Genomic DNA, 27,866 nt, shown 5'->3' with positions numbered 1-27,866 from the left:
TATTCCCAGGATGGCACACAAATTGTAGTCCCTATACATTATTATTGAGGGTCAGTAGACTTATTTGAGCCTAGTCAATTTCTTCCCCAACTCCGAGGAAGTCTGAAGAGCCACAGATTCTTGTTCCTCTGAAGAAGACTTATGAACTACACTGCCAGTGACTTGGTGGCTAGTTCAGCAGCCAATAATGCAAAGATGACAAACTAGAAAAGAGAGTGAGGTGAGGAGGGTTAAAAGGAGACATATTCAGGAACCCACAGAGGAGGCAACTGCCTTTTCCCAGGCTGGGCAGAGCTTCCTGTGTCAGAGCTTCCGTCTTGAATATGTCACCTTTTGGGAAAGGTTAGATAAACAACATAACACACAGCCTTAACTTGAAGAGTCAGTGAATTTATAAGAGAATTCTAAGCACTAGGGGATTTAGAGGAAGCTATAGAAACATTTCATAACCCTGGAAAAGGTGAAAAGAAATTCAGGGGAGGAGCAACGGCTGCCCACGGGAGCCTTCTCTGGAAGCCTTCTATATCTCTTGCTCCACTCTCTTCACAACTTCGTAAAGCAGCCTTGGCTGTGCTCAGTATTTCAGAAGTCCCCAGTGGATAGTGTACGCATCAGAGAAATTTCCACTTGCATAGGCAGGGAAGGTTTATTTTTTTCCCCCAGTCATTTAAATCTTTTCTAATTACTAACTGATTCCCTGCTTTCCAGCCCTTCCAATTTAGTACACAGAATGTTGGTCCCCACAGAACACTACACCCGAGTGAAGTCTGAGTTTCCATGGCTAGTTTCTGGAGTTCTGGATGTGAATGGAGCTGTAAGGCCATACTCCTTTAATTACAAAGCAGGATCAGAAAATCATGTTCGTTGCCATGGGATCAAGAACCAGAAGAGTAGGAAAGGAATGAGAGGGGTGATGAGCAAGGAAGTATATAGACTCCAGACAGATGCTTTCTTTCTTTCTTTTTTTGCCCTGGCTGTCCAGGAACTAGCCCTGTAAACCATGCAGGCCTTGAATTCCCAGAGATCCACCTGCCTGCCTCTGCCTCCTGTGTGCTGAGATTAAGGGCATATGCTACCACCACCAGCTGACAGATGACTTTTTAAAAATGGCCTGTGACCAGAATTTGAACAAGGAAGATGCTAATTAATAAAGACAACACTGGTATTCAAATAACTGACTAAGATGTTATAAATGTTAGGCTTTCTATTGCTTTTAAAAATGAGGAAACTGAGGCACAGAGCGATTGGCACGTTTCCAAACTAGCAGAGTGAGGACAGGAGCTGAGCCGTCCTTTCTCCTACTGCCCTGCCCTTTTCTTCTACAGTACCAGATACTTTCCAGCCTCGGGTTTGCAGGTGGTACCCTGCCTTAAACAGCCACCAACGCTGACCCAACTCCTCCCTCCATGCACGGGACTCGAGGACCCCTTGCTACATCAAGAAATGATGTTAAAGAATTGCAGCCCCAGCTCTTGCCGGCGCTGGTTATCACGGTGGGTTAATGCGCCTCTGTAAACAGAAGAGTACCTCTCGGCACGGAGAGCCCTCTCTGGAGGAGCGGCTTCCCTCAGACGTAGTGGTTCAGTGCGCAGGACAGCTCCTCTCAGCAGTTTTGCAGCTTTGGGCATCACAGAAACCACAACAGCCTCCTAACAAGTCCTAACACCCATCTCCCTCCTTACAATCTGCGGGACACTGGGTCAGTTTTGGGAGAGGCCTGCTACAGGGGCCGACCCACATCAGTGAGATCAGATTGACCAGCATGAAGTCAGTGAGGACCAGGGTGGGGGTAGGGAGAACACAGGAGGCTGCAGGAGACAGGGACCGCACCTCCAAAGCCTCATCTATCGCATTCCAGTTGTCAGCCCGAGATTACATGATGTTATTTTCACTGCAAGTTTCTCAGGACTCGAAATATGTCTCCGAATCTTTAAACTCTCCATCTTCTATCTTTCCCTTTTCCATTGAGCAATTAAGTGCAGCTGTAATGATTTTTCTTTTGCAAACATGCCATTTGGAAAAGTCACCGCATCGGCTCTCTGCAAAGCTGAGAGTCCCTTCATTCTTGGGCACAGTGTTTCTTTGTTCCTCATTCCTCATTTCTCCCTACCCTACATGCTCGGTCTCACCTCTGTGGTCCTCTCCTGATCAGTGCATCCCCGAGGGACCACATTCCCTCACTTCCTCTGCCTCGCCTTTCCTCTGTGGCTGTTTCAGTTAGTTCCACTCTCCCCTCCTGCTGCTGCACTTGACTTTCTTATCTGTTACCTTGACTAATGTGCTTCCCCCCCCCACACTCCCCCACTGCCAGCTGACTTCTCCTGCTCTGTTGAGAGGCAGACTGCAGCGGACTGTGCTTAGCCTCAAACTAACTCCAGCAGTCTCTTCTAATCTTCTGTCTCCTTCTCATTCTCTTGCTTATTCTGTCTTCACCTGAGTTATCTTTCTGCATTGCCCCTTAAGTAGCTTCATTTTCCTCCGTCTTCTCATGAGAGCTGGACGTATCCTATCCTGTCAAATCTTCTCTGATTTGTCACTTTATCTGCCACTCAACTAAACATCACTTTCAAACATGGGTGCTTCCTTCTACAAGGTAAGAAAGAAGCAGGTGAGCTACAGGCCAAGCTTTCTGGAGTTTGCAGGATGAAGCCATTTGGATTTATAATGCTCTCTGCTTTGCCTGCTCCTGTGCAGAGAAAGCAAGGCTGGATCTGGTGTGTGCAGGCCTCCTGGGGGCCTCTAGGAGGCACTACTGGTGTTTACTTAGGCTAAGGCAGTTCAACGGTTTGGGCAGCCTTTTGTGAATCCTGACGTTCAAGTTTTACAAACACACATCCTCTTCAGGGCTTGGATGGCCTGACTTCTGGAATTACTCGTTTAGCTTCTGCCAAGTCAGCTTCACTCTTACTTCAGAGGTACCCATTGGACCTCACTCCACCTAATCATTGTTTTGTTTTTCCTCATACCAAATCCCAGACTGGCTTCAAGCTGATGTCAATCCTCCTGCCTCAGCGTCCAAAGTACTTGGATTACAGGTAGGATCCTGTCACAGCAGTGCTAATTCTCACTGGGTTTGCTTTTACCCTTGTTTTAGTCCTTTCTCTTTAGGAGAGCTCAGTTTCCCTTTCACAGCGTCATCCACTCTAATACTACACGTTCATGTTCCTTAGTCTGTGGCTTCTTGATTCCTCTGTTAAAATATAGCAAATAAAATGTCTCAAGAAGCCTGTCTCAAGAAGACTGCTCCAGGGTTGCATGCCTGTAGACAGGACAAGGTAGTACCTTGGGACAGCATCACCAGAGGGCGTCATGTGGTCACCAAAATACACAGTTCTTATAAGGACAAACTGCCAGTTCTACCTGCTGGGAACAACTTTGGTGGTCCTCTTACCTCATCTATCTGATTGGGTCAAAAATGTGAAATACACAATCTAAAGCACTTGTAAGTCTTTCTAGGTACTTTGACTTCTTATAGCTATGCACTTATTTGATGCCACCAAATCGGGATGATTTTATTAAAAAATAGGGAAAGAATGTATTCCCTGGCGGTGTGGGAGGAGGCTCGTGTGAGATAACATTTGGAACGCTAGGAGCTGTGATTACCACAGTTAATCTAGGTTTTAATTTCACACAAGAAAGGTAATTACAGCTGTTAAACCCATAATCATGGAAACTACAGCCCACAGGTCCTACAACTACCGCAAACATAAGATTATCCATACTCATTTTAATCAGAAAAAAGGGAAAACATTTTACTATTCTCGCTCCACCCCAAAGGATGCTCAGAGTTTGAGTATGTTGCCCTCTAGTGGCGTCTACGTGGAAGACAGGCTATTAGAAAAGACTAAGAGATGTTAGGTAAAAATCCTAAACAAACCTTAAGGTCAGCTTAGATACACACATTGCTGTCATTTGGCAACACTTAGAAAACCATCGATCTGTACTCAAGAATCTTCTCACTCCATGTGTGTTACATGTGTGCAATCTTAGCCAACTATTATATTCTGAGCTCTTCACTCAGAATCTATTTACTTCAAATAGGGATCTAACTTTATTTATTCATTGTATTTTTAGGATATTCATAATGTGTCCAGTGAACAAGAACGACATTTTCCTGGTTACAGTCTAATGAGGGAAGTGGAGCACTAAACCTGACTTTACAAATTAGTATGGTGAGTATTGAGAGAATGGGCAGGGGAGTGCATTCAGGTGAGTTAACTAACCTGGAGGAGTTTCTGTTATGTTACGTTCTGTTATGGGGAGAGAAGGCATACAGCACAGAACCATCTAAGAGCTGAAGGATGAATGGAAGTCATCTGTTCCGGAGAAGGAAGTGGAGGTAGGGAGAATAATTTAGACAAAGGGTAAAAGGTTAAACATGGCCAGAAAGAAAAGGGTTTTGTAGACGAGGCTGGGCATGTTGAGAGAACGTTATACTAAGAGACTAGACTTTATATTGGTGATTAAATTCTAGGGAATAAGAACACTTACAAGAAGACCAACAGAATCAACTAACCTCAGCCCATGGGGACTTACAGAGACTGAAGCCCCAACCAGAGAGCATGTATGCACTGGGCATAGGCCGCCCACACATATGTATCTGATGGGGAGCTTGGTTTTCATGAGGGTCCCCTAGCAAGTGGAGCAGGGGCTGTCTCCGACATGGACGCTGTTGCCTGCTTTTAGATCACTTCCCCCTAGTAAGGCTGCCTTGCCTGGCCTCACTGGAAGAGGATGTGCCCAGTCCAGATGCGGCTTGTGCTGGGGTGGGTTGACATAGGGGGGTTCCCCTTTTTTGAGAAGAAGCTTAGGCAGAAAGGGAAAAGAGGGCTGGAGGGTGAGACAGGGATGAGAGGAGGGAGGGGCTGCATTTAGGATGCAAAGTGAATAAATAAACTTATAAAAAATTCTAACCCTGACCTCTGAAAAAGCACGAGCATTTTATTTTTACTTGCTTTTTTACTTGTTTTAAATATTTTATTAATTTAAAAGAAATTCACTATCAGCCCTGTTTAAGTAGAAATTAATTATTCTAACATATTTAGTGAATCCTTTAATCACTCAGTTTTCTCACACACATATATTCCCAGCACATTCTGAGGAGCTGGGAGGTCTCCTCAGAACAGTGAAAGGGTCAGGAGTTTGGGGTCACACTGAGCTACATGTGGACTCCATTTGCTTTTCCTACCCTAGTCTAGTTTAGAGCCCCAGTTCCTCATCCTGGGACTCAAGATACGTGACTCATCTGCATCTCACGTGTGTTGGCTCAGACTGCGCTCAAGTTTTGAATGTGGTCTATTTTCCACCTCTGCGCAGGACCTCGTGGCTTTCTGTTTTGACCTGGTGAGGAGCGTACCTCTACAGATCTATGGCAGGAAGCAAGGAGAGGACAGATACTGCGTGGGTCTTCCTGTAACTCAGTGGCCTCAATCAAGATTTTTGTAGATAGAGATAGTGGACAGATAAATGAACAAAGGGAATGGATGTTTGCCAAAGGAAGTTTACATGGGTGGTAGTTAGGGAATAGAAGTTATACTGTCTTAAGAGTTTGTCTTAGACTTTTCTTGGTGGAAAAAAAAATCACAGGGTATTCAAGATAAAAATATAGCCATTCCAAGTAACCAAAAATTTGAGTTGACTGTTTCATAAGTGATAAACATTAGTGTAATTATAAAAATCAGTAAAATGGAAAAGAGAAATATGGACAGCATGAGAAAAGGTTCAAAGGATTCCAAAACTGAAGAGCTATTACCCAACTTTGCATTTTTGTCTGCTTATTTTGTTTTTATTCTATTTATTTATTGTTTGCTCTTGTCAGTTTCTCAATGCTTAAGTACTGTTTGCTTACATAAGGTTGGTTCCAGGAGACACAGAATCACTTTTATGGTAGGTTGGAAAGATGCTCTGGCCTCAATTCTGGGTACAAGGACCTCATAACTGTTTACACCCATGATCAGGATCATCATTGGTCCAGGTGACTTCTGCTCAGTGCACAACAGGCTAAAGAAATACAAGGAAAGTACTTCGTCCTCCTGGGTTCTGTCACAGTTGGAGGTAGGACAATAAAAGTGCACACACACACACACACACACACACACACACACACAAAACAGCTGTATATTGGTTAGAGCACTTCAAGAAACCTGAGAGACAAAGTAACTATACCTATAATTTGTTACACGGTATCATTGATCCACCAAGCAGTTTTTATCTCCAGGGAAGATATGGAACAAGAAGAAATAAAAGAGATTAGATGACACGGAAGATTGATTTCTCACTGGCTTCTGTCTTTCCTTCATATGAGAGAAAAATGAGACACACAGCATTCAAGGAGCCACCGTTTTGAAGTTTCTCAAGAAACGGGCAGCCTCAGCTTCCCCGCCTCCCCCTCAGTGCTTTGAGCATGGTGGCACGTGGTTTCAACCCAACACTAGGTAGGTAAAGGCAGGAGGATCGTGAGTTTTCCTTTTCTTTTTGTTTTTAAAGGCAGACTCTCACGATTAAAAATAAAGAAACAAACAACAAACTAATTATACTTCATTTTTTATTTATATTTCTCTACAGTGAATTATAAACTTAAAATTTAAAATCGGTTATGGTGGCAGCTAACGTTAGTGTCATGGCTCTTACAATCTTTCCTATGCAAAGCCTCCTTCATACAGCTCTGTGCTGCCACCTTGTGGATTTTTAGGAAACGATCCCAGTTACCTTCTGTTTATCTCATTTCACCGGAGTACTTGGTTCTTAATGGGAATTTATGAAAATAACTGGAGAACTATCTAAGAGAAGAACACATTTCTTAAATATCTGGTTAAATTTCTGGCTGCTCCTATTACATTGTATGTATGACTTACTTCCTCCAAGCTTGAGTCTTTCCTGTAAAGTTATGATAATGGTGCTTTTCCTGACTGTCTCAAGGTTGACTTGAGAACACAAACGGGAAAAATAGCTGGGTGAGTCAGAAAGTACAAAATTGGAACAAATAGATTCTTTGTTATTACCCAGGGAATGCTACTATGCAGAGGTGTTTCATAGGTAACAGACTAGTTACGGTTCAGGGAGAAGGAAGGTGTTTCACAGGCTGGTCTGGTTCAGGCAGGAGAGCCCCGGCAGATAGCTGCCTGGGAGTGACTTCCATTAAGTTTCAGAACTCAGGGGGCAATCCAGGAGAGCTTCTCACTAGAAAAACAAATCCTGCCAGCTGCACTGGCACATGCCTGTGATCCTAGTACTCAGGGAGGCAGAGGCAGGTGGATCTCCGTGAGTTTGAGGCCAGCCTGGCCTACAAAGTGAGTCCAGGACAAGGCTACACAGAGATTTAAAAAAAAAAAAATCCCTGGAAATAGTTTCACCTGAAGCAGAAAATGCTGTTGGCTTAGGATAAAGAAGAGAGTGTTTTCTTCTTTTTAATTTCTTTATCTTCACAATTTATTCATTATATATTCCGACTGAAGCCCCCTCCCTCAACTCCCCTAGTCCCACTCTCCCTCCCTCTTCCCCCATCTCCTTCCCCTAGTCCACTGAAAGGGGGAGTTCTCCACTATTGCCATCTGCCCATAGCTTGTTAAGTCTCATCTGGACTGCCTGGATACTCTTCCTCCATGGCCTGGCAAGGCTGCATCATCAGGGATGAAAGTGATCAGAGAGCAGTCAACTGAGTTCATGACAGAGGCAGCCCCTGCTCCCCTCCCTCAGAGATCCACGTGGAGACTGAGCTGCCAATCAGCCACATCTGAGCAGGGGGTCTAGGTCCTCTGCATGCATGGTCTTCTTTTGGTGCAAGCAGATGCTGAGATTCAGGGCCAAACTTTGGGCAGAGCGCAGGGAATCTTATGGAGAAAGAGGGGTGGGATTAGAGGGACATAGAGGGGACAGGAGCTCCACAAAGAGACCAACAAAACTAAAAGGTCTGAGGCCAGGGGGTCCTGCAGAGACTGATGCACCAATGGGAGGGTTTTCTTTTAGCCACGTCACCGATACGCAGGGAGATCTCGTCATTGCCCAAATCACAGCTGCCATTTAGAAAACTGCTATGCCTGGGGCATAACCCAGGAAGCCACAATTCAGTTACTAGTCTATAAGGTTTTCAGCCTGATTAACTCCCTGTTCAAAGCCACAGTGGAGCAGAGAGGTAGTAAGGTGCACAGATGATTGAAGAGAAACACGAACATTTTAGTGGAAGACTTCTCAAGCGAACCTCAGAGGAAAGGCTCCTTCCACCTCCGTTTTGCACCGACTGTGTTACCCTTTACTTACACGCCTAAGTGCTAGTACTGGCTTCAGCCTGGGATACAGTGATGTGTGAGGTACACACAATCCTGCCCTCAAGTCTTTAGAGAGAGAAAAAAATCATATAGAAGTCCTCCCCCTCCATAAGCAAGTAAACAAACAACCTTCCCCCAAACTCTGGAGATTTAAGGGAGGAGGAGAAAGGCCATTTCTCCCTGTATCTGAATCCTACCTAAAGGGTCTTTTCATTTAACTGCTTTCACATCAGGTAGATCTCTCCTCCTTGAACTCCTGATGTTCCTGACTTTAATAAGGAGTCCTCCAGTGGATCATCTCAGATCCTAGCTAGTTTCCAGAGAACTATTCTCTGTCTTCATTTCTCTACCTGCAATTTGATCTTTACAATTAAAATGTCATCACAAATGTTAATCAAGCCATGGTTTCAAGTATAATTCTTACTCTTCCCTCCCTGGTATGGTATATAATTTAATTAAAATATTCACTAAGCATCTGGATTTTTGGGTTAAGCATTTCTCAGCTCATGATTGTTTTGATTGCAAGTTAGTTTTTGACATGATAATTTCAGAGCATGAGCCTCCCTAACGGGAGTTTCTATGGAAACAACCTAGACAGAATTTCCTGCCAGTAAATAATTTTATCACCTGGAGCAGTTGTGCCGCCTGCTGTATAGTCTTCTCCTCCTCTTCTCGCTAAGGCTTTCTTCCTTTCTCTTGTATGCTATTCAAGTTTTCTACGCTTAAAAAAAAATACTTATTTCAGCAGAAGCTCACTCCTCTACCAAAGGCCATGCTGATATCCAGAAGCCCAGCTTTGTGCCTAATCCAATTGTTGTCAGAGAGGTTTCATCCAGCAACAGATGGGAACAGATGCAGAGACCACAGCCAAATATTGGGCAGAGCTCAGGGAGTTCTGCTGAAGAGGGAGAGGAAGGATTGTAGGAGCCAGAGGGATCAAGGACACCATAAAAAAACCAACCCCACAGAATCAAGTAACCCAGGCTCATAGGCCTCACAGAGACTGAGAGATTGAACTGACAACCAGGGTGCCTGCATGAATCTGGCCTCGACCCTCAGCACATATGTTACAGTTGTGTGCCTGGGTCTTCCTGGGACTTCTAACAGTGGGTGCAAGGGCTGCCTCTCACTCTTCTGCCTGTTTTGGGGACCTGTGTCTTTTTCCAACTGGGTTGCCTTGTCCAGCCTTAATACTAGAGAAGGTGCCTAATCTTATTGTAGCTTTGATAGGTCATGTTTAGTTGATGTCCCTGGGAGGCCTGTCCTTTTCTGAAGAGAAGCAAAGGAGTGGATGGGGAGGGGAGGGAGGAGGGTGTGGGAGGAAAAGAGGGAAGGGAAACTCAGGTCGTTTGGGAGATGTAGTACATAAGAGAATAAATAAAAAATAATTAACTCTGTGTGTGTGTGTGTGTGTGTGTGTGTGTGGAGATAGGCAATGTGCGGGGTCAGTTCTTCCTTCCACCATGTGTGTCCAAGGGATGAAAATCCCATTGTTAGGTTTGGTTGTGGGTTTCACTCACTGGGTCATTTCACTGGCCCCTTTCTTAAATTCTATAAGAATTTGTCTTTATCCTCATACCCCTTAAGTTATTTCGGTGTAGGGCCCTAGAGAGCAAGATTCTGTTCTTCACCCTTGACTTAAATTCTGGCATGAAGCGCCAGACATCATTCAAGGCTTCGAAACACAGCAACAAACCATGAAGGGGTCAGTAAGCCGCCAACTATCATAGAAGATTGCAATTACACACTAGGTGTTTTTCACATCTTTCACTTTATTTGTATCAGTTCCCCTTGCTGGATTAGCTCCATCATAAAGACAGTAATGTGTCTGCAGACATGACTAAGAGCATGGTCTGGTCCCTACGCTTCACATCTAGAGGCCAGGTGTGCTGGCCTCACGTTACCTAGAAGCCAGGTGTGGGGATGTGTTAGGACTGGAGACATGCAAACAGATGTCTTGGCCTTCGTGGATCATCACCCTGGCCTTATCGGTGAGTCTCGGGTGAGTGAGAGAGCCTGTCTCAGAAGGCCAAAGTGAGCAGCACCTGAGGAGTGACAGTTGAGGCTGACCTCTGGCCTCCACACATGCAGGGGCACACTCACATCTGCACGTAAGCATGCGCCCACACCTGTGCCCCCACACCTGCATGCGTACACAGCAGGTGTCTGCACCTAAGGGCGACCGGAAGAAAATGCAGTGGGGACTTATGGAAAGCTCGCACAGCGATATGACTGAAATTGGTGTGAAAAATTAACAAAAAGCACTGACTTTGAAGCTGGGTAGACAAGCACTCTTACTGTGTAGCCTTATGCAAGTGGTTTAACCTTTATGAATGCCAGAACTTTGATCTGTAAGACATCAATAGGCAAACCATGGCTGTACCCAGGATTTCAGATGGTTCTTGTCATCTTGTCCACTCCTTTCATTTGTTCTGGCTTGGGCCAATGTCGGTCACACTTCAGGAGCAATTTCTATTGTTTAAGAGGTAACTACGATTCTTAACACTATAGATCTAAAATTTTGTAGAGCTCTGCAAGTCCAAAGATCTTAGATCCTCCAATCCAAGAAGGGAAGGAAGCACAGCCCTGCCTCATTAGAGACATTGGATGGGGCAGACTTCTTCATCCCTTGACAGCAAGATCATGGGCAGAGGGCTGACATCTAGCATCTTATATCAGAGCAGGGATGGGAGAGGGAGGGGAGACGAGGAGAGGAAGGATGGGGAGAGGGAGGGAGAGAGAGTTCTGCAGAGCAGTTTAGCCTGGGTGCAAGTGGCTCCTGGTGATGCTTTAGGGATGCCCTCGAGCCCCTGGCAGGCAGGGTTTTCCTTCTGGTTCCTGAGCTCCATTTCCTGCAATTCTCTGATGACCCTATGAGCTATCAATTATTTCTCTCTTAATAAATTTACTTTTCTTCTGGCTGGTTCTTTAAATTACCCAAAGTTGATAAGATTTGCTTAGAGCCAAGAACTCCAGCAGGTAAGTTTTCTGTGTAGGCTCCCACCAGATACACTCAAGAGCAGAAAGCAGCACTGAGAAACATCTGTTGGGGACAGCAGGAAGCTAGTGCTTGGGGTCAGACCGGCTCCAAGCTAGAAAGTCCCTTAGTTCCTTCTTCTGTGAAACCCAGGTGATCATTTCTCAACATATCCTGAAAGGACCCAACGAACATGAGGTGATGCTATGGTAAGAGGCTTTGAACATGCAAACAATGGCGTAAATGTAAGGGTTATTAACTAACACGATTATTAAGAGGAAAAACAAAACTGCTGCCAAATTACTCCATTTTAGATGATGGCCACTCCTTATTTCAAAGCGGAAATCTTAGTAAGCTTTGCCTTTTGCCTGGGATTAGTTATCACAGCACATTCTGAATATCTATTAAGAGGAGTTAGGTTGTATAGAAGCTCCTACTCACCTAAATGGACCTTTCTTCTTCTTCTTCTTTTTTATGAGACTAAACCAAAAGCTGACTTAACCAAAATTTTTAGTTATTTAAGTATGTAACATAATATTTACTATTTTTTTCTGACTTATGGGGTTTCTTATTAGTCAACAGGATCTCTCGAAATTAGCAAATGCATTCTACCAGCTAGAAAACTTAAAGCTTTAGGATAGTCCTAATCTTCAAGGTAAGCAGGGGCAGGGCTTTAGTGATCCAGATAATACCACTGTGGGTCATTCTAGGTTTTCTAAGGTCTCTGATAGCTTGGGTCCAAATTCACTAAAGGGCACACAGAGGTAAATGAGGGCAACACTTGCGAGGCTCTAGATGCTGGAGTCTGCAGGCACAAGGGCTTCCTAGGTGGCTCACACATCTCTTTATAAGTGCTCTATTACAGTAGGCAGTGTGTGTGTGTGTGTGTGTGTGTGTGTGTGTGTGTGTGTGTGTGTTGGTGTGTGTTTTGCTCCAAAAAATGGAATCTGAGTGTGGAGAGACTCAGATATAAACAAAGTGCCACATTTAATTTTCTTTCTGAAGGGTTTCACTTTGAAATCAGAAGCAACAGCAATTCAAATACCACTGTCGGTACTGATGATTGGTGCAATCTCAGGCACATTATTGAATTTCTCCGAGCCTTCAAGCCATCTGAGTAGTTGTGGGGGAATTCAAGTGACTGTGCAGTATATAACACAGGGAATGGCGTGAGTGAGTGTTTTTATCTCAGATCCTCTCTTACTTCCTCTGGCTCAGGCCCCCTCTGTAGGAAAGCAGGCCCCTGTACAAACTTCCCCACGCTCCCACACTGGCCTCCGTGGGTCTGGGCACTTGCTCTTAGCTCTCCGTGTCGGAAGCCACCATGTGTCCGGCTCTTCATGGAGCACTATGCTCACCGAGGGCCTAGACTACATTTTGGGTTGTGTTCTCAGCGGTCAGTCTCTTTCTTCAATTAGTGGGTGCCCTATAAGGACACTGCAGCAGCGTCAACCTTATTTCCCCCAAAGCAAACACATGGGTGAGTTTTCTGAAGATCAGATTAAGGCAGAATTTCCCAAGTATATTTTATATGATAATAATCTGTGTTCTAGGTGGGGGAGGGGAGGGAAAGCCCTTAAGTTGGATAGGACTAGAAAGCAGAAAGCACGTTCATAGTCTATTTCTGCTGAATTTCTCTACGCTTTTCTCATGGAGTATTTTTCACAGATCTGGTGTTATTCATGTACATTTTGGAAATATCACTTTGAGACAAAATGGTTCTAATTTCCCTGAATTAAATTTTGGGCTTTTGAAGGACATTTTCAGCCAAGTCTTCAGCAGTCATCTCGTGGGGCAGTTACCGTAGTTCTGCCTTGATGTACATGTTCGTTGCTGTGCTTTTTTTTTTGTTGTTTTTTTTTCTGCGTCTTTTCAGCGTGAGCTGTATTATGCATGATAATGACACACTGAATGAGCAAGACTCAAAGAGTATAATGGGAAAGTAGCAGTGTTAACTTTGGTTCCCATTGTGCCCATCATGTTTTCTGAGGTTTTTTTTTTTTTTTCTTCCCCCATTTTCTTTGTTACACAGCTAGATTCTATGCCAGAGAATGGTGGATATTTCCCAAAAGAAGCATGGTAAATCTAGCTCTCTGGTCTTTTCTAGATTGCAGAAGATCTCTATTTAATCAAGGCTCCTTGCCAGAGGAATTCTAGAGCAGGAGAGAACTCGGCCCACCAGGACCATTGCCCAGTCCTTGCTTCTCAACACAGTCTTGCTCTTGTGGTAGCAGCCAAATTTCTTCTTGACAGTTGGTAAGTAACTGCTGTTCTGAGCCTTTCTAAGTGACCCAGAAGCTTGGCTGCCTGGAATCCTATACCTCCTCCCAATCCTGCGGTTGTAATATGATCGCTAGTCAGTGTATGGACTTCCTGCAGGGTTGAACCCAGCTGCTTGATGTTTTTAGTAGTACCCACAACTAGAGGTGAAGAAAAAGCCAGGGTGGCTGAAGTATGAGTGACTGCAGAGGACGCGGGGTGAGGTTTACTGGTGAGCAGAAGCCAGATGCCTCAATGCCTTGCATACCACGTCACCGCGTTAGCATTTAAGGGCAGAGAAGACCATTGGAAGGCTTTCAGAGAAGGCAAGAAAGGGTATGAGACAGTTTTAAAAGGCTTCTCCTTTTCATAAGCTAGAAGGTTTTATGTGACCAGGTGTGTATGCCCTTGGCAACCAATAGGAATAAAGAACTCTTAGGGTCAGAGCTGGATTGCTAGAGGTTAAATGCCTTTGTTGGGATTCACATGCTGTAAATTAATTCTTTAAAATCATGTGCTGGCAATATTTGGAAGTTACTGGGCCACTGGAAGGTAATTCAGATGGATGGGGCACCCATGTTAGCATTAGTGGGTTTACAGAAAGAGATTTCATCTCACAAGCTTGCTTTGGGTTGCCATGTGATATTTGCTTTTCTGTTATAATGTAGCAAGAAGGCCCCCGGGAGATGATGGCTTTGTGTTCCTGGATTTTGCTGCATCCAGAACATGCCTGGTTTCACTTTTTTTTTTTCCTAGAAAAGCATAGAAACAAAAATAATAGAAAGCATTTTTATCTACCCTTCTGCAGGAAGAATGCCCAAGAAGGCCACTGTGCTGGTTAATGTATTTGCCTGATGAATGCCCTAAAACCTGCCCCGAGAATACTTTAAGAATATGGTTCAACGACTGGAATTCTTTCTACAATGAATCCTTAAGAAGTGACATACATAAAGGAGAAATTAGAGAGAAAAGATCATCCTCAATAGATATATGGAATTTAACCCAAGGTTATGGCTTTTAAAAAGCTTTCATTATCCTAACTAGTTCAGGATTGGAGTTCTGGTGGGGAGCAGGAATTAATGCCCACAACGCAGCCTGGCTAGCTGCTGCTTCTTCAGGAAGTGTGTTTGGCGGATGCACAAACACTACACACTGGGTGGCCCCCACTATCATGTGTCTGGAAGGGGAGTGGAGGGAAGGAAATGGAATTCCTGTGAGGAGAAAGCTGAGGGAAGATTACTGGAGGGGCTGGGAAGGGGCTAGAAAGGCGAGCCAGGTGGGATTTGGTAGACAGTGGAGGAGGGGCTAGAGCCAAATGTGCATTGACATACATGGATGAAGATGTCACCATGAAACCTATTACACTGTATGCTAAATTCAAAAAATAACCAAAAAGAATATAATAAATTGCTAACGTTGGGAACTATCAACATATCTACCCCCACACTTCTTACTGTCCTCCAAGGTATTTGTTGTACAAGGCTTTGGTGGCTAAAGATACTTGGAAAAAAACATTAGTTTATCTGTCTTCAGGATATTCCCAGAGTGCACTGGTACACAGATGTTTTGACAAGTTTTCAGTGAAGACAGTTGGTCCTAAGTAGCTATGGTAGCAATGCTCCACAACGATTCTGCGAAACATTCTTTGTGGGGGATACGGATCCAGCCTAAACCCTGAACGAAGGAATAGTCCAAGCCATATCCATTATACCTTAGTCATGGTTACCTGATACTTTAAAAACTTCAGAAATATTTATATCATACACTCCTATCCGGAAGCTCAGGAAATGTTGTAGACAGAGGGTAGAAAGACTGAAAGAGCCAGCAGCTAGGAGGACTGCTGGGAAACAGTGTCATCTGGCAGAAACTTGTCTGTTGCAATCAGGAATTCACAGCAGCTGGCATTGCCTATGAAACCTACACAAGACCAAGCCAGTCATGTCTGCCAGGGGAGAATCATTTTTCTGTAGGGGAGGATTTCTTGCAGGATGCCAATTCTTCAGTGGATGGCTTCACACGATGCACATAATTGGGTTATTAAAAAAGTAAAGGAAGAAAAAAAGACAAGTTTGGAGTGACTGGAGTGGGTCTAGGAGAAGTACGAGAGAGAAGGAGGAGGATTTAGTGAATATATATTGTATACATGGAGGCAATTCTCAAAAAAAAATTGTATTAAAATGATTCTTGTTCTCATCATTTGCCTGCAAATTTCATGATTTCCTTGTTTGTAATAGCTGAGTAGTATTCCATTGTGTAAATGTACCACAATTTCTGTATCCATTCCTCCACTGAGGGACATCTAGGTTGTTTCCAGATTCTATTATTCTATTATTACGAATAGAGCTGCCACGAACATGGTTGATCAAATGTCCTTGTTGTGTAGTTGAGCATATTTTGGATATATGCCTAGGAGTGGTATAGGTGGATCTTGAGAAAGCACTATTCCTAATTTTCTGAGGAGGTCCTCCCCTATCAGTGGACTAGGGGAGGGGCACAAAGGGAGAAGAGGGAGGGAATGTGGGATTGGGAGGAGAAGAAGATGGGGGCCACAACTGGGATACAAATTGAATAAATTGTAATAAATGATAATAATAAAAATATTAAAAACATATAGCTAAAAGAAAAATTTTGCAAATAAACAAATTTGGAAAATACTAAGAAAAAAAATTCTTAATTTAGAGTTGTTAGTAATAGCAACCCCGAGCGGTGAAGACTTGCCATGTGACATGTAGTATTTGAATTGTTAGACTCAACGAGGGAGAGAGAGAGAGAAGGGGACACAAAAGCAAGCATTCTAGAGCTGGCGCACTGTAAGCCATTATCAAACAAATCATTAGGGAAAGTCTATAGACTATATGGTGGAGTTATTCTGGCATGAATATCCTGTCCTTGATCTTAAGGTTATTGTCTGCTACACAGCTATTTTATCTGTGAAGACGGCCCGAGAGTGAAACCTATTTCAAACTTTCTTCCCTCCATTTGAACTTTCTAGGTTGCCATTAACCTGAATAATTTGGAAATTAATCTTGCATGATCCAGTGTCATGTACAAAGTTTTTATTTAGTTTTGATTGTTAAGAGTTTCTGCTTTGTGTTTTCTGGGAATGCACTGCTTGCTCTTAATGTCCAGTTTAAGCTGTGGGTGCAACCTTCTGTATCTTTCACATTCCATTATCCATAACCCTAATCTGTCATTTTCTTCCCATCCTTTATATCATTAGAGACTCTAAAGGTTTATTTTTCTCCAATAATTACCCAATCACAGCACTTAACCTGAAGTTAGATACTTTCTATGAAAGTTAACTAAACTCAAGAAAGCTAAAAAGAAAAAGAGTTTCCTCTTCCTTTCTAATGGAGAACACTTTGCAGATGGTATTTTTGCCATCAAATGCTTTACCAAATGCTGTGCATAGTAAAGGGTGTGCTATCAGACCTCAGAGACTTCCATGTCCTATTAACTGTAACTTTTGAGACTGTGCTTCTGGTTGGGTGCCTTACTTGATTTGTGGTCCTAATATTAATATTTAAATGGATGCATTTACTTTTAAAAGCAGAAATGCTTTCATGTTTTCTTCATTTGGGTCATACACAATCCTTAGCTTCTGTGTTTCCTCATATTGTATAGATGTCAGAACAAAACCTATGGCATCTTAGGTTTCCTACTTCAGCAGAAATAGAGAATCTGATAAAACTGATAAAGTAGAGAATCTGATGTCACCTTCATGGGTCATTTTTTGGGTCTTTTTTAATTAAATTATTATTTTTATATTAATTACAGTTTATTCACTTTGTATTCCAGCTGCAGCCCCCCATCCCCTCCCAATCCCATCCTCCCTTCCTCATTTCCTCCCATGTCCCTCTCCAAGTCCACTGATGGGGGGGGTCCTCCTCCCCTTCCATCTGACCCTAGCTTATCAAGTCTCATCAGGACTGGCTGCATTTTCCTCCTCTGTGGTCTGGCAAGGCTGCTCCCCCCTCGGGGGGACATGGGTCATTTTTATCATCCTTAAATCTAACATAATAATGTAAAGTATGGTCATAAGATTAAATTAGCTCTGTGTGTGTGTGTGTGTGTGTGTGTGTGTGTGTGTGTGTGTGTGTCTTGAGTGGGTTAAAGTACATGGGTTAGTGCTTTAGAGTCTCTAAGCACAATGTAAATAAGAGTAGCGAGCACCAAGGTAACTGCTGTATTCTGTTGGCAGAATTTTGCAGACAGCTGTATAGAAAGGCCTTTGACTTAGGATCAAGAGAAGTCAGGAATCCAATTACATAGTCAGTAGTGAGGGGAAATCATTTATTCTTTCAGAATCCGCTCTCCAAGACGGAAAGTGGGAGAACAAGAACTTACCATGAGGGTTGGCATGCTGTAAGGATGGGCATGGCTTAGGTCATGTAAAAGCTTCTGTCTGCGAATGTGCTGTGACTGCACTGAAGAGTTGCTAGGATGGCTACCCAGTGTGCACATTTCCTCTTGGAGGGTGGAGGAGTTCAAGACCTGGACCCTTGCACTATAATGACTTCTTCTGAGCAAATGGTATGGAACAGTCACTATGCTAAACGTTGAGAATAAAAACTCCTTTCATACAGGGAATTTTCTTTCATAAATCTTACCAGGTAGTAAAAGAAAGAGACCTGTAAATAATGTAGGCAATATAGATGAACAGCTGCCTGGTATATCTTGTGTTTCATTTAAGTGTCAAAGACATAGTTCAGCCCTTGGATGGCAGGAAGTGGTCCCGGCATGAAAGCTTACATCATGTCTCTCAGACTCTGCTTCCAGGGAGCTATAACCTCTTGGATGGCAAAGATCTGACTATGTGGGAGAGCCATAGTGACACCCAAGGTACGGCCATTCATGTAGACTTCTGGGTACTGTCTATAGTCAGGTCAACTGCTGTTGAGACTGTGTGTGTGCCTCTGTGTGTGTGTGTGTGTGTGTGTGTGATTGTATGTGTGTGTGTGTGTGAGCTAGGAGTATAGAGAGGGGGAGACAGAGGAAGAGGCAGTAGTAGAATGAGGGAAAAGAGAGATTTGTTCCTTTGCTTAAGGGATTGAAACATGGCTAACAAATTAAGGTGCCTTGGAAAATTCTATCTATAAATCATGGCTACAAAGTAAAAACAATTTTCTTTGAGTATTCAATGAGAATAAAAAAAAAACACGTGTTTTATTGAGTTATGAACCTTGATCCCCTATAAGAATCATTATGTAATTCTCTATCATTTACATGATTATTAAAACTGTAATATGATTATAAATATGTGCAATGGATTTAACTATCCACCACACCAGGGAGAGAGCTTTATGTAGTGGAAACAGTCAATAAGAACTTGAACACACACAGGAAAGTAAAAAAGAAAAAAAAAGCGAGAGAAAAGGAAAAATAGAAGAAAGTAAGCAAGAAAAGACAGGGTCAGTAGAATTGGACATCAAATTTGAAACTTTGCTCATATTTTTGATAGATAGGAAATCAGTTGTATACACTATAGCTTGCTAAATTTTGACAGGCTACTCAACCTTGTTGAGCCTGATTCTCTCATATAAACATGAGGAGGTCGTTTTTGAGGTGTTTGTGAGACCTGCATGCTAATTTTATAGTTACATAAAATGAATAAGATCTTGAAGTCTATCTTACAGTATAGTACCTACAGCTAATATTATGTATGACTGTCTATTTCTTTTGTGGCATATGTGTATGCATGTGTCCCTGTGTGTACGTGTGTGTGTGTGTGTGTGTGTGTGTGTATGACACTGGCTGTTTTCCTCTGTCATTTTCCCCAAAGATCCTCCTCTCTCCACATTCCCAGCACTGGGATTGAAAGTGTGCACCCATGTCTTTATGAGTGCTGCGGATCTGAACTTAGGTCCTAACGCTTGCACAGCAAGAATCTTTCAGACTGAGCTATTTCCCCAGCCATGTTTAGAAAATTGTAATAGGTTTTATGTGATGTAAGTGTGTTGTAGAGATAACACACAGAAAAAGTTCGAGGAGGAATGATTAGAGATGATGTATGTATTTATGAAGGTACACTATGGCAAGAGATTCATAGAAATGCATACACTTCTAAACACATTCAGTTGTATATACTGTAAGTACACATTTTTGTTTATCAGATGCCATATAAAGTCCTTAAACTTCACTTTAGTAAAATTATTAGCAAATAATACATGCTTAAAAAGTTGTTACTGCTAATTCTGATTTTAATCTTATTTTTGTTGCTGTTAACTCTTGAGCTTAGGCCAATGCTGCCTGCTGCTACTTATTCACCATTGCCACATCATGTGGCATTCTCTCACATATTTCTCATATGTTTATATGCACCAAATTATACCACAGAACTGAACATTTTAGGAGTATGGTCATAAGTTCTGGGGAGATTGTATTTCAATAAGCAAACAGTGTACCATTTTAATAAGGCCTGCTTCTTGACTTTCTGTTGCATACAGATATGCATCTCCATCTAAAAGAAGAAACCAGAACCTCCACATTTACCCAGGAGAAGTAAAGTGACAAGTGTCAAACAGCTATGAACCATCTAAGTTGCTCCCAAAGCTGCGAAGCATCTACCTTTGTTATTAAACTGCCGTCTTCATGAATGATGCTAGATAGTACCTGGAAAGAACATTAAAAGCCACACTCACCGATAAGATCTGGTCTCCTCTCTGGAGCTCTCCACTCAGGTCTGCTGGTCCACCAGCCAGAATGAAGGATACAAAAATACCTTCTCCATCTTCCCCGCCCACAATGTTGAAGCCCAGGCCCGTGGAACCTTTGTGAAGGACTACCTTGCGAGGCTCCCTGTAGAAACAAATAGAGAACACAGCTCACAGGGGCACCCCTCTCAGGTTCTGCTTTTTTTTTTTTTTTAACTTTTTGTGGGAATATGTGATATCAGCTGTTCACCACTTACTACAGCGACAGTGGCTTCCCATGGTAAAATGTATTTGCAGATTAGGAAAGATCCTATGAGGGCAGCTAGCTGAGTTCTCATCACAACTATAGACAGCCTATGCAGCGCCATTCCTGAGACACCTTAAGTCAGTGAGTGTTTCCTCCAGTTTTGCTCTTAAAAAAAAAATCTGTGATTGCATTGATCATAAAATATTCTGCAGAATGGAAAGACTAGGAAGTAAAGGAGAGATCTTGATGGAAGAATCAGGTTGAACCTTGCAGGTGGTAGAATATGCCGTGGAATCTCTGAGTCAGTAAGACTATTTAAGTGAAGAAGACTAACAAATGGTCACACACAGTGTTGAGCTGCCAATGTGACGGGAGGCAGAGAAAACAGAATGTTCCTCAAAAGACCAGCTATGAAACAGTGACAGTTTGAGGAAGGGTGACATCAGTGAGGAAAACAAATGTCAGAGGAGTGAAGAAATTGAAGCGGTGGAGCACTGGAGAAGGAGAGAGTGACTAAGTTCCAGCAACTAAAGTTCCCTTATTTTCCTCTCACTAACATATGAATAGTAAGGAGCCACCCAGCGTTTTATTATGCTGATGATATGAAGAGTTTATTTGCAATCACATTTCCATGCTTAAAATGATATATCTATGTTGAGCGTAAAACTCACATCCCAGCTTGGATTGTAAGTAATACGGTGCGTACTGCTACACTGTCAGAAGCAAATTCACACACAGTAATTTATTATATTCTACACACTCTGGATAAACAGCAACTGTACCTCGGAGTTTTCCAGGTGGATGTGCTCTAAGCATGTTTGCAAGCCGCATGAAAACCCACAGACCCAGTAAATGAATTTATCCTCTACTGTGTTCGAAATCAGTATTTGGAGAAAAAGAGAAAGGACAGCAATGCGCTGCAATGTGTATTAGGCTTGGGTTCTACATATCGAGGAGGAAATATTTGAGAAGGATTAAGATGAAGACACTGGTCACGTAGGTAGCCAAAGGGGACTGCATTTGGAAGAGGGGCTAATGCCCAGACCTTAGTGTGTGAGGGTTCTGATGTCACAGAAGAACCAGGATGCCAACATGCCTGAGCTACGACAGCCACTCCCAAATCATTGTCAGACAATTCCAGTGTCAATTCAGTGTTAGCAAATGTTGACTATCTTTCTTCATTTAGTCCCAGTGCTTGAGGAGACAAGACATTTTAGGTTTTAAGTTGTAAGGTGCTCGATCCTGTAAAAAATTTTTTTCAGCAGGTAGTTGATCTTTTTTAACACATAAGCACATGCATGTTGAATGCAATGCAATGTTGAATGTAAAGCTTTTTCACTCATGGTAACTATAAAAGTCTGGGAGTTAAGCTCCCTAAGAGGGAGGGACGAAATGAAGAATTTCACTTATACTACCTCACCGCCAGTGGCTGGGGTAGAAACTCAGCTCCCACATGGCTCCCAGAGAGGCAGGGGTTTCTAAATGTATTAGTTATTTTTCTGTTTCTGTGACAAAGTATCATGATAAAATATATTTATTTCAGCTTACAGCTCCTGAGGGATACAGTTCATGATGACGGGGAAAGAATGGTAGCAGGAAACAAGACAATCACAGTTTTATCAACATGCAGGATGCAGAGAGACATAACAGGAAGTGGGAAGAGGTTATGAAACCCAAATCCTACTCCCATCGACATACTTCTTCTGGCAAAGCTCTACAATTTTTTTTTTTTAACTTTTCATTGATTCTTTGTGAGTTTCACATCATGCTTCTCAGTCTCACTCATGTTCCCATTTCTTTGTATTTGCCCTCTGTCCTTGAGACCCCCATCTCCCCAAAAGAAAACAAACAGAACAAAACAAAGCATAGAAAACATGTCCTGGAAGCTATAGGGTGTCACAGTGTGTCCCACAGTCTACCTTTTTGTCCACACGTCTTTACTTGCAAATGTTCATTGCAGTGAGTCATTGGTCTGGTTTGAGGTCTCCGGCTTCTGATACACTATTAATATTGATCATCACCAGGACTTCTCTTTGTTATCCTGTTGTTGCCCTGTGTCATGGAGATTCTGAAGCTTTGGATCTGTAGGATAGGCCCTTTCCCATGCTCCAGCAGTTCACAGATGAGCTAGATTTGGGGCTAGGCCACTCAAAGCCCTGAATGTGGGCCTGGGTGGTAGCTAAGAAGGTCAGCCCAACAGCTCTCCAGTACCTACACCACCAGGGCAACCCCCCAGCACTGCCCCAGCTAGCCTACCTAATGCCACCGCCAGCAGAGGGCAAAGTCAGCTCTCCTGCTCTTACATGCTTGGGGCCTCACTCTCATATCCTTGGGGTTGGCTCATCTGTGCCCCCACCACCAGGGCCAACTCCACTGTATTGCTCAGGCTCTACTGTGTTGACCAGGTACAGGGCTTGATCTCCCACGTGCTGCAACCAGTGACGGGCAGGGACAACTCTCCTCCTGTTATGACCCCTGGGCCAGCTCTTCCCACTGCCACATGTGGCAAAAGGTGAGGGGGTGGAAAGCATGACCCTGCACCCACGCCATCTCACAAGTGAACAGTGTGGGGCCATCACGCTCATGCTCATGACCTCAGGGCTGGCTCACCCTTCCCCTGCCATCAGGGCCAGCTCTACTGTGCTGCCCAGGCGAGGTACAAGGCTTGCTCTTCTGAGTGCTGCAGCTGGTAAAGGTGCTATTACTTAAAAGTTCCTCAACCTTCTCAACAGCACCACCAACTAGGGAGCATTTCTCTATGAGCCTATGGGGGGGGGCATTTCTCATTTGAATCACACAAAAGGAGTACAACTTTGCTCTTCATCTTTCTGCCTCATTGATGTTGGGCAGTGTAGAAGTTCAGTTCTCATTCTACTTACTGACTTCAGTTCAGAAGAGGAAGTAAGCGGAGAGCTTGCTTTTACAATTGCTTTCCCTGGCTGCTTGGGTGCAGAGTTTACCTCTCTGGAAGACACATGATCGAAAGAGGGAGCAAGGCTTCACTCCTTTCATGTTTGGCTATGGGCCAGGGCAGCATTATCAAATCTGTGACAGCACGTAAAATCCCTGCACACATGTCAGCCAGGCAAAACCTTAGCCGTGAGAAGGGAAAGTGAGTACAAAGTCCTACGCCTAACCAAGGAGAAGCTATTTCCAATGGGTACCTGCTGAGAAAAGAGAAATCATTTTTCTCCAGTGGAGTGACACTGGGTATATCCACCACATTCCAGGGCAGGCCTCTTGGTAGGGAGTAGTTGGTGAACACAAAATGGAGTCCATGTTTTTTGTTTGTTTGTTTGTGCTTTGTTGTTGTTATGATTTGGTGGTTATTGTCTTTTAGTTTTAATTTCATTTTTTTGTCTCACTTTTTTCTCTTCAAGAGAAAGAGAGGAGGAAGAGACAAAGAGAGAAAGAGAGGCAGAGAGAGAGAGAGAGAGAGAGAGAGACAGAGTTGCATAGTTTTGTAGCAGTTTCCTCTGAGACCAAAACATTCTATCCTGCAGAGAAGCTGCTTAAAACTTAACCCAAAATAGCTTCGGGAAGCACCTTAAACAAACAACAAAAAAAGGGAACAACTCAAAATAGCTTCAGGAAGTCCCTGAAACGGACCAGATTTGCTAGGTGTATGCCTTCCATGAGTAAATAACAAAGACTGCTGAGAGTGAGTTTCAGACAAGCCATCCTGCAAAGACCACCAGGCCAGACCGGTTGCCTGGAGGAAGCAGAACCTAGCTGCGCTGCCTGAAAGAGGCGTACATCAGCTGAGGCACCTGGAAAGGACACTCTTCAACCTGTTGAACTGCCTCCAGGCTGTGCAATATGCCCCAAGTGTTCCTAGCTTTTGTGTGCTGTCACCCATGCTGGGGTGGACTTTGGGTCATTTTTTGCTCCTGTAAATAACCCCTCATGAATACCACTGTAAGAAACCCTAATTACAACGCACTGGTTCACCAAGTTGGACTTGAGTGGTGTCTGTACTTTGGCCTTCTGTGGCCTTCCTGTCTGGAGTGAGTAGATGGGTAGGCTGTGTTTCCTCAGAAAAAAGTCTTGTTATAAAACAGGAGGGTAGGGAGATGGGGGAGATCTAGCAGAACTTGGGAGAGGGTTAAAAATATGATCAAAATACATTATATGAAAAGTTTAAAAGAGTAATATTCTCTCTCCCACTTCCTTGCTAACACCTCCCTTCCTGGACCTTAGCCTGGAGATAAAAGGATTGAATTTAATGTTTTGATTTGTTGTGTCAGTTGGTGATTGCAGACTATAGTATTCTCCAGTATCTTATCCAGTATATAAAAGATGAAAGAAAAAAGAAAAAAAGAAAGTCCCAGGAAGTCATTGCTACCCTTTCATGTCTTCTCTGACGCAGTTTGCTTCTTCCTTATATTTCTTTCCAGCTTTTAGAGATTCCTAGTTTATTGGTTTTATTATAGTCAAAGTTTTTTTTTTTTTTTTTTTTTTACATTGTTTGTCTATTAAAGAAGAGGAAAATTAGACAGGAATGGACAGGCACATGTGAAGGGACACTAGCCCACTCAAGCATGTGGCTCTGGTAGGCCTTGCTCTTCTCCCATTCCCTCTGCCTTGCTAAAAACATTACATCGAGTTCTACTGCTAGCTACCAAGTCCATTCCCTTATTTGTCCACCTTCTCCTCCTGGGCCTGACTACCAAGGTCCAGCTACCACACTATTGAAGTCCAGCAATCAAAAGCCTGCTTTGTCTTAGCATGCCTAATTAAAATTAAATATACCTCATTCGAACACAGGGCTCCCCCCTTTACCATTATAAACCGCTGTTTTCCCATGGGCCGCTCTGTCTCTTCTCTATCCAGAGGCAGTCCTTTGTCCTCTGGCACAAATACCCCTGCCCCCGAGAGGAGACTTTATTTTCTTTCCAGTCTCCATCACCCTCTAGCTCTGGTCTCTTACAACATATGTCATCTCTTCCCTGGACACACTGTGATTTGCATATATAGGATGAGCGCAGCATTTCAGGTTGGTTGCTAGCTCATGCATCCTTCACTAGAATGCATACTGCAGCCCAGACTTAAACACTTCCCCAGCACAGCAAGGGGCAATCAATCAGGAGAAATACAGCAAATGGCTACTGAGAAAATGGACAATCTCCCACCTTGATTGAGGCCGTCACTTCAGATTATAATTATTTATGCACATATTTTCCCTTCTCGCTAGGGTTTTAATCGGGGATTGAAGAGCATAAACACAATAGGGATGGTACAAACAGTTTAAGTGAGGGAAGTAGGCTGAAGAGGGATTGGGGCACATTTCATCTAAAGAAGGCTGCAACTAGCTCAAGGATGAACCACCTCATGTGAACATTGCTTCATTCTCTAGTTTCTTCTAAAGATAAGCCAAGAATATAGATTTTATGTACAGTTTCTAGCATTTTTAAATCAACAAAGATTTAAAAAATAAAAAATAAAAGCACTGAACAGTTCCAACTACAACCTTCTCTGTCTCTGACCCAGCTAGGGGATGCCAGTGTGAGATGGCATTAAGTGAATTTGGATAACACATCTGGCAGATGTTTGGCACAGATGTGATTGGACATATGGTAATTCTCTGTCCATTTACGTTGATTTAGGAATCTTTTTCAGTGACGTTTCTATCCTCCCCCTTTCAAGGTCTGTCACTCTAGAATAATCTTTCCTTTTGCTGTATTTTTTCCTTTGTCTTATTTTTGTTCTTTTTGTAGTACAATTGCTTAAGATCCATCATCATTATGACTCATTATCAAACATTTGAAGCCACAATTCTCTTGTCTGCATGTTTACTGTCAAGGAATGACTCTGGATCTGATAAATCAAATGTCTTGAATTTCTATGAAGCATATTTTGTGTAAGTCACATGGCTTCCAGACAGGTCCCAATCTCCTGGGTTATAGTGTTAGTTTTACTGAGAAGAACGCTCAGCAAATCCGTGATGATTAAATAAACCAACACACAAATTTACAAAGAATGAAAATGTTTTTTTATAGAAACACTGTCTCTATTCGCTGTGCAATTCTTTTTCCAGAATTCAGATGGTCTCGAGACCGTTACCAGTCTTTATCATAGATCATTATATACTTACAGTGGAACAAAATTTTAACCCCCATTCTTTATTCATGACAGGGAAGGTCACTTGACTGTGATCAGTTAGGAGCTGTTTTTGTCAGGTTCCTCAGATACCCAATTCTCAGCTGAACTGGAGAGGTACTACATGGATATGACGCTTTCTCCAGCATTATATTTATGTAACTGTCACAGCGCTATCACAGCGCTTACTATCCTGGCTTGGTTTACTCAAAACTCTCCAACTATAGTAAATAACTTGAAAAAAGTGTCCATACTGTTAAGTTTCCTTTTCTTTTCTTTATTTTTGTCTTCAATACTTAGTACAGAATTAGGTGCTTTCTCTGTGTTAATTGCATTTTTTCATATTGCATTTTAACTGCGGATTCTGGAGAAGCTGGATGCTACCACCTATAGTATCAGTATGTTTTGAAAGGACCCAGATACATTAAAATATATGTTTGATTCATCTAGCCAGTCGGTTAGGAAACAGACACTTCTAGAATGCCTACTCTTTGTTGGGCATTGTGACTATAAATATGAAATAGCCTGAGGTTGGAAAGGCTAACCGGAAACAAACAAGAAACAAGAATACTGTTATGACAGAGACGAGAGCAATAAACTGACATAGATAAGAGTGAAGAGTGGGTAATCTGAAAAGTTTAGCCTTATATTGTCATTACTCCTAGAAACACGCTACACTCATTTTATAGTTATACTTCTCTCTTAACATGATAGAGAAAACCTTCCTAATCATAAGACCCCTGGGTGTTGGACAACTGGAAAAAGGCCAGGTTGTTCTGCTCCAAGCTGTGTCAGGTAGGCACAGGCCTGTTTAGGTAGGGTCACCAGGAATGCTCTATGGCTGGTGGAGTTTTGGGGAGAGGAGTGCCATGAGATTTTTCTTTTAATACTACATGGCTCAAGGGGGTTCTGGATTCAAGGGGGACATGACCATTTAAACCTGAAGGAGGGTTGTGTTGAGGGAGGGTAAGGTTACCCATCATCTTTTAGAAACATGTCTGTCTGTTATTCTCTGCTCGGAAACCTTCAGTGTACCATCTGGATGGTCTACACTTCTGAGGAAGAATAACATTCAAAAGTCCTCATCACAGGACCTTTGCCCACTTCAGCTTAACTTCACAACTTCCCTTATGTACTCTTACCTTAGCAAACAAAGCTGCATACCACAGTCCCTCACACCAGGCTGTTGCATGTGTCACCAGCTCATTCTGGGGTCTCCTTTGTTCTGAATGATCCTTTCTTTTCATTACCTCTGGATGAAATGGCAACCCTTGTCTGTCTCTCTCTCTCTCAATCTTTTTCTCTTTCTTTCTTTCTTTCTTTCTTTCTTTCTTTCTTTCTTTCTTTCTTTCTTTCTTTCTTTCTTT

The 27,866-nt window shown here is 42.9% G+C and overlaps 1 protein-coding gene across 15 annotated transcripts in view; it reads right to left on the bottom strand.

The window, feature by feature from the left end:
- The window catches only part of Dlg2 (discs large MAGUK scaffold protein 2), a 1,446,492-nt gene that overhangs the window by 236,402 nt on the left and 1,182,224 nt on the right, over nt 1–27,866 (bottom strand). For all 15 annotated transcript variants that reach the window (XM_055623355.1, XM_055623352.1, XM_055623367.1 and 12 more), the window contains one exon: nt 20,142–20,298. In XM_055623355.1, the coding sequence (XP_055479330.1) occupies nt 20,142–20,298 (157 nt within the window). The remainder of the gene's footprint in view (nt 1–20,141; nt 20,299–27,866) is intronic.

The sequence above is a fragment of the Psammomys obesus genome, unplaced genomic scaffold (assembly GCF_907164565.1).
Source record: "Psammomys obesus unplaced genomic scaffold, mPsaObe1.curated_primary_1811, whole genome shotgun sequence".
NCBI lineage: Eukaryota > Metazoa > Chordata > Mammalia > Rodentia > Muridae > Psammomys > Psammomys obesus.
The sequence above is the reverse complement of the archived record's forward strand: the minus strand, read 5'-3'. Positions and strand labels throughout refer to the sequence as shown.